This window comes from Temnothorax nylanderi, unplaced genomic scaffold, assembly GCF_030848795.1.
Source record: "Temnothorax nylanderi isolate EJ_2023f unplaced genomic scaffold, tnyl_v1.0 TNYL_tig0736_pilon, whole genome shotgun sequence".
In the NCBI taxonomy this organism is placed as follows: domain Eukaryota; kingdom Metazoa; phylum Arthropoda; class Insecta; order Hymenoptera; family Formicidae; genus Temnothorax; species Temnothorax nylanderi.
Genome location: NW_027249798.1, coordinates 31557 through 38951, shown reverse-complemented (window position 1 = coordinate 38951; position 7395 = coordinate 31557). Strand labels below are relative to the sequence as shown.

The 7395-nt window shown below is 31.9% G+C and overlaps 1 protein-coding gene across 1 annotated transcript; it reads right to left on the bottom strand.

Annotated features, from left to right (window-relative positions):
• Positions 1–790: 790 nt before the first annotated feature.
• LOC139785086 (leukotriene A-4 hydrolase-like) lies at positions 791–6741 on the bottom strand. Its single transcript, XM_071724244.1, has 11 exons — positions 6565–6741; positions 5924–6036; positions 5703–5848; positions 5505–5616; positions 5369–5437; positions 4836–5118; positions 4016–4317; positions 3593–3853; positions 1470–1783; positions 1129–1399; positions 791–990 (listed from the first exon to the last, which is right to left on the bottom strand). The coding sequence occupies exons 1-10, from the start codon at positions 6611–6613 to the stop codon at positions 1168–1170; spliced, it is 1881 nt and encodes a 626-aa protein (XP_071580345.1). The 5' UTR covers positions 6614–6741; the 3' UTR covers positions 791–990; positions 1129–1167.
• Between the last annotated feature and the right edge of the window lie 654 nt (positions 6742–7395).

The window sequence follows — 7395 nt, the reverse complement described above, 5'->3', positions numbered from 1 at the left end:
ATACACGCATTTATGTGTTAATAAACATTTTGCATATTCTTCAAAAGTTAGTTCCTTAATACTTTAGTTCTAGTCCTATGTGTGATTGTTGCAATATATATATTGCTTACTATGCCATGGCTTTCCACATACACATTAATATATAATTCCTATGATGTATACACACTCCTTCATCATTCGTGTACGCAAATACATTATATATTACTTTTTAACGTTGTTTCAAATTAAGACTTTGATTTACTATGTTTTTTTAGTGTATTAAATGTAATTTTATGGTTGAGAAGAAAGTTATTTTTTGAGATCTACTCTCATATTATAATATATTTAATTCTAGCGCACAAATCCGCTACAAATCGAATAATTTCACAGATATTATATTTTATTAGCAATAATTAAAATCCAACAAACATCAATTCTTAATAGGATTATCAGAAAAATCGACGAATACATGTTACAGCTGTCTTTTAAGCATTAGAAAAGAAAAATTAATTTCCTAACTAAATTAATTTTCTGTTATAAATATTATAAATAAAAAATTGATGTCAACAATATACATATTATAAATTTTTCTGAAATTGAGATTATGAGGTAATAACTATTTTTAGTATTTTTGCCCTATATAATAACTATTATTCATTGAATGGAGAAAATGCGAGACATGCATACGCGATTCAAGTAGATAGTATCAAGAATTTATTTACGTATATCTAGGATTCGATTTCTTTGTCAAGATCTGACATATTAGTTGAAGTAATACGTAGTCTATTGTGAGAAAAATGAAGTTTAAAGATTTATGCTGATACATTTATGTTTAATACAATAAATTACTCTACTACAATAATTACATGTTGTTTCTGTATATACATTAATTATATGATATTCTGTATATAAGAGATATATTTACTTTTACAAATTTAAATATCATTCGACGATTCAATGGGAATTGTCATCGGGCATTATCGTGAATCCAGTTATTTCCTATCGTTGGCTCTGCAACTCAGAAAATGAAATAAACGAGGGGTGTAGAAATTTGTCTCTACCAAATTAGTTTCATAAATATTTCTACATTTTTTAAGAGTCTTCTTCATATAGTAAAAGAATTATATATTGCAGTTACTAATGACTTACCCATTAAAAATAAAATCAGGCTAATTGTTGCAAAAATAATTATAAGTTTTGGTGTAGAATTTGATCGATTTGCTCCCGGGTTTCATTCAACATCTTTCCTTTATTGCGATTATATGCATCAATCACTTCTTCACGCTTTTCTTCCCATTCGTACAAATGTTGAAATATAGGACATGCATAATTTGGCGAACAATGTTCAATAGCAAAGTTCAAAGCTAGTCCAACTTTGTCAGCCCATCGAACTTTAATGCACAATAGCAGCCAAAGAAGTCTGTGAAATACGTGATGCACTTTACATTAAGCAATTGCGAATCAATTTAAATGAGGATATGCATATTTACCGTATTTTTCCATTTCTGGTATCGCGGGTATCGCGGAAGAAATGATTGTAAATACGATCCAGTTTTTCTATGGTCAGCTCCCGATGAAAAGAATGTAAGTCGTTTAATAATATTATTTTCTGAACGTTACAGAGATTCCTATCGTCTGCTGTCACAGGAGGAGGTACATCATGAACACGATTATCCCAACTAATCCATTTTTTAACTATGCTGAAACACATATGTTCCCACAAGGACAATTGCGACAAATGGGGCAGATTAAGTGAGGAAGAAGTGTCACCAAACCAGAAGTGCCAATTAACACCATCTAACATCTGAAATCAACAAAAAAGTCATTATTTAATGTTAAATATAGATAGATTTATTTAATTTCAGCTACAGAAAGCCAAGAAATGGACTTGGTTTACAATATACCTTAAACACACTCATACCAACTTTTTTTATCTTAACGCGTGCAACTGTTAATTCATTATTCCATACTTTCTTTAAAAAAAAACCATCCCTTAAACCCTAAACGACTAAACCCATTATTTGCACGTTAAACTCACAAAACTCATAATTGAACCTAGTCCGCTTCAGCAGTAGGCCAAGAAACGGACATTATTCACCTATACACACACACACACACATACCTTCATACAACAACGCGCAACAAAATATTCCTTGCATCCTAAAACTTATAAAACTCGAATTCTAAATCAATGCATTCTCTCTATAAACCTTATACTTCAGAACCTATCGTATACCTTAAACTCATATCTTCCATAACTTCTGCGTGCGAAACTCAAAGCCTAATCTTAAAACTACAAAACATAATTCTCTCTCTTTTTCTTTATCCTTACCTCTACCTTAATTACATATAATAAACTCGACTAATAACAAAACTCCTGCTTCCTAACTAAAACTTTCCTATGTCCCCAGCCCTACCGAACTCATCACACCTCCCTGTATGCCCCTCCCTTCTCTTCTTTTCTTTTCTCTTCCAATATAACTTCTGTACCCTCGGATCGCTCCATTCCTCTTCCTTATTTGCCCAATTCCTCGGCACTGCTCCTCTCCACTCTTACTAAATTGTCTCCCAGCTCTTCTTCTCTCGTTCCCTCCGAAGCAACATTTATTTCCTCCGCGCGCGCGCGCGCGTGTTCTCTGGTTATCTTCCCGTACCTCCTATCTGCCGTTGCATAACTAATATACCTGGATTCGCCTCCGTGCCATCCAAAGATTCTAATATTTCCAGAAAACTGCTGCGTCCTTTCTTAAACTGTAACGTTCATACCTCTTATTTTTCCTCCTTCCACATTTCCTTCCTCATCTTCCTCTCCTCTTCTCACCACGCCTTGTGTCCTCGTTCCTCAGTTACTTATCTTCTTTTACTACCGTTTCCTGGAACACCTCTGGACCCGCCAATCCTTGTGTTCTAGCTTTATTTCACCTTCCTTCTTTTCATTTCCATGAACTCCGGGAACTCTAGAGCTTTTACATCTACTTTTTCTTCTTTCTTCTTCGATAATCCTCTTCACATTTAATCCTCCCTTGTTTCGTATAACCTCTTCTATAACAGCGCTTCTTTCACCTACCTCTTGTCCTCTCCTCTGTTTTCTTCCCTTTTCCTTTTCTTCCTCTTCTTATTCTTGATCCTATATTTCCAATCTAAAATTTACCTGTGTTCTGAGTTCAACCTGTCATCCCTTTAACTATCTTCTTAACCTATGCTTAATTTACGACCGAAGGTTCCTTAGCTAATCACTTATCATACAATCTTTTTTACAATCATCGATCGAAACCTTCCCTACTTTACCTACATTACCATTACCGCCTTTCCCGCCTAACTGACTCGTCACCATAACCTCATCCTACCACGTTCTCTAAACACTTCTATACTACTTTTCTCTACTTGCATCCTACTATCTCCCTTCATTCTCATCGCATCCCCTACTTACACCCTATCTTTCCATTATCCCTACTTGCCACATACCGATTTTTAAACCCAGAAACAAAGCTAAAATCGCACAACGCACTTTCACCGCTACCATTCACACACGCGCCATCTAACCAAGTCCTTAATGTTAAATATATAGATACTGATAAAACTGTAGTTTGTATGTATACAAAAAAGATGTTACCTTCTTTTTGTTAGAAAAATATTTATACAAGTAGTCCTTCCAATCCTTAGTGTTTATACTTGCGTCTGCAAACTTACGAAAATACGCAATAAGAAATGGATTGAATACTGTGCGTCCTCCTAATATATTCTCCAGATAACATAAGAGAAAATATCCCCTCTCATAAGGCACATATTTAGTGATTGTATGAGGTAACTCTGAGGTGAATTGAAAATTGGGTAATAAGCATCTTGGCAAAGCGACATATGCGGGTTCTCGGACCTACAATACAATTTACACAATACAATATGAGAAAATAATCTAGTAAGAATTCAGAAATTGGGTGTACACGTTTATAGTGCATACAATGTAAAATATTATCAATTGGTGACATTATTTTTACTTTATTTCTTTACTTATTGTTAGTCAAAGCGAATATCTTACCAAACTATCAAGATTATTCGCTCCTTCCCTTTGAAGAAAAACATCTATGTTTTCATGATGCAACATTTCGCGTTTGATTTTCCTGGAAATAAAAAGGCTAAAACTCTTATTTAACCACAAATGCTCATAATTCTCACACGTAACTAAATTTCCTGCCCAGCTCTGTGAGATGTTCCGAGCTAGCGAATAACCGATGTAAGAAAGATCTCCGCCAAGTAGAGTCGACGAAATAAATGTCACGCATGGACATTCTATTTCGAAATGGGCGATACTTGGTGGAAGCACGCATATATCGTATTTATCTAGAAATATTACTTTAAACGAATAAATAACAAAAAAACAAAAGAAAGATTGCACTGTAAATCCAAGTGCGTTATTTTTACACAGAAACGTCTAATCTTCTGTAACCTTCGATTAAACTCACTCTTTATATATCGCTTTCTAACTGTATTTAAAAAGAATTAATCGACGTTGGTGAAACTGACCCTAAAAATGACACATTTGACTGAAGCTCTTTTAACACGCTTCTTTATGTGTTGTATTACGTCACTGAACACGCATAATCGTATAAAATTAAAAGTTAGTATATTCAATCGTGTTAAAAGGCATTATTTAAAACGGCAAGAAATGTGTATTAAGAGCATCAAGTAAAATTAACACACTTGGGTTTGCAGTGCGATAATGCACAAAAACAAAAATTTAATATATATATACGTATAAATTTAAATAAACATATCAAAATAATTTTAAAAAATTTAAAGAAATTTAAATTTAATTAAATTTAAATAAATAATATTAAAAAATCTAGTCAATATTTTACCCCACGTATAAGGACCACATAAATTATTTTCGGCATACCGCAACATTTCTTCAATCGCAGTGTAACGAAATTTATTGACATGAGACTGAAAAGTGTTCTCTTCGGCAAATATACTTATTTTTTTATTACATTCTCTTGCCCATAATGAACCCACAGCAATAACCACCGCATAAGATGGTATCGGTTTCTTTTGACGGAATACATATACATTTAGTTCCGGATCTTTGTGTATACATTGCGAAAGGGCGGACATTAAAACTGTATAAGGTTTTCGTACCCAAATCTAAAAAATAAAATATACGTATATAAAAATTAAATACATATTTTATTTCAGCTTAACTGAAGCAGTTTCTAAGAAAATATAAGCATTTATTTTTAAAAACGTTTAATTTCTTTTTTATTAATACAGTCCATTTCTTCGTCAATATTACTTTTATCAATAACGTCAATAATAATTAATCGACTGTCATCGATTTTATGTAAATGAATAAATGCTAGAAGAATAAAAATACTACCTGTGTTTAAATTCTTACCGTAGCAGAGTACGTAAATTTAACAGATGGGGTGTCCTGGCAAGGAAACCATGATCGAGCGTAAATTAGCTGAAAAAATAGAAGCTTTTATATAATCTATGTTGATGTAGGAAAATGTCTTTTTTAGCCAATTCACCTTGTTGTTAGACAGCAGAAAGGGATGACTACCATAGACAGTTGGGGCAGGTGTTAGCCAATATAATGCTTCTGACTGTGGATTTGTTTCATATTCAATTTCAATTTTACAGCTGAAAATATCGTATTGTGGGTGTCATCAATTCTTATATCAATAACTTTTAGTAAATATATTTCTTTAAAAATATTTTATATTTACTCAGGGTTATCAGTGCCAATAATTGATGGCAAATCTACGTGAATTGCATTTCCTAAGGCAGAATTAATTCCAATATGACGATGTAAATGTGTTCCATCAAGCGCGTTTGTGACGCGTCCTATATCAAGTCCGAGGTTATCTAAAATCTAATTATTCGATATTACATATTAATAACTTGCAGTCAAAATTTTTACTCAATATGAAAGGAAATATCTACTTACTATCTGATTAATTGAAGGTTGCCTTGTTATAGTCAAAATCGCTTTTCCTTTAAGAACTCTTCGATCGAAATCCACCATCAATTCTAAATCGGTATGGATTACACGTGCCAATTCTTATAATTAGGAAGATAAAAAAAAATATAAGTAATAAATAATGATATATAAATGTAATGAGTAAATACACGACTAAGAATGTTATATTGTAATTAGAATTATTATGGTAATTGCGTGTAATATATTATTTGTAAAATGCAAACAATTTTCAGACATTTATGCTAGATAGTAAATACATTATATTTCGTGCATTTCTAAGAAGATGCGTAGAATTTTGTCAGTTAATAAAAACTGTGAGATAATAATCTAATTTTGAAAATTTATACGTTACTATAGAATCAAGTATATGTGTAGCAATTTTGATTTCAAACATCTATGAATTCTGCACTTTCTTATTTTATTGTATTTTCTTTAAGAAAAAAGTGAATAAGTAAGTTTAAAGTATTTTTATTATAACATCTTGACGACGAGGACCAAAACCAATGGTTGAATCGTCACGATGATTGTGTGCCAATTATAGCCAGAACAATAAAAATTTATTTATTTTTATTATGCTTCTAATATAGCTAATTAAATAATTAAAATACCTGGTAACGCAAATGAGTGTGGATCTTTTCTAAAACTGGAACAATCCATTTTAGGAGTCACGTTGTAGCCTCTTCAATCGACTTGCGATACTAAACTGTATGTCTAGTAACTGGCCGCACAAGGGCACAGTATTGCTTTTAACTTCTCTCACCTTCTTTTGTCTAGCGATGTATTCTGTTTACTAGTGACTGTGACTTTTCGCACATAAGCAAATTCGAATTAGTTGAAGTTAGTAAATATAACTGTCACATACTTTGGAACTGATTTACTTTAATTATATGTTCTCTAGCTCGTCTTCTTTTCTATTTTTAATACTCAGATACATATTTCCTTTATTCTAAATAGGCAAATAGCATGAGTGGCTGCAAAGAGAGACATATGCCCTCCCTTTATTTTAATTTTTTCAATTTAGAATAATATTATGATTGACAATCTTTTTTTAAACAATCAGATAATCTCTTTTTTTTAATTTATACAAGAGTAAAAATCTGCATAAATATTTCTTTAACAAATATTATTTAAAAATACCTTTGTCTGGCAAAGCTTTATATAAATCGAAAAATTTCATATGCATGGAAACATTGGGAACTGTTTTCTTTTTTGAATGATCGAACTCGATCGATAAATGGTATATTATCTTCTGAGGGTTATTATGAAATTTACTAGAGTATCTACGATTTTATTGGTAATTTAGTAAATATGTTATCTTTTATAATTTTCACCCCGTTTCAAGATTAATCAACTTCCTGGAAGTTAAGAAATTCAAGTTTGAAATTTGCCTTTTCCGAATAATTATATTTCATCGTTTTTTTCAAATACTTTATAATTTG

Excerpts from the sequence above, each read along its gene's own strand:
- LOC139785086 (XM_071724244.1), bottom strand. The coding sequence starts at position 6,613 with ATGGATTGTTCCAGTTTTAGAAAAGATCCACACTCATTTGCGTTACCA. Across the intron at positions 5,617-5,702 it reads ATTGGCACTGATAACCCTGA|CTGTAAAATTGAAATTGAAT; the intron begins GTAAATATAAAA and ends CGATATTTTCAG. Across the intron at positions 5,438-5,504 it reads TTCTGCTGTCTAACAACAAG|CTAATTTACGCTCGATCATG; the intron begins GTGAATTGGCTA and ends CTATTTTTTCAG.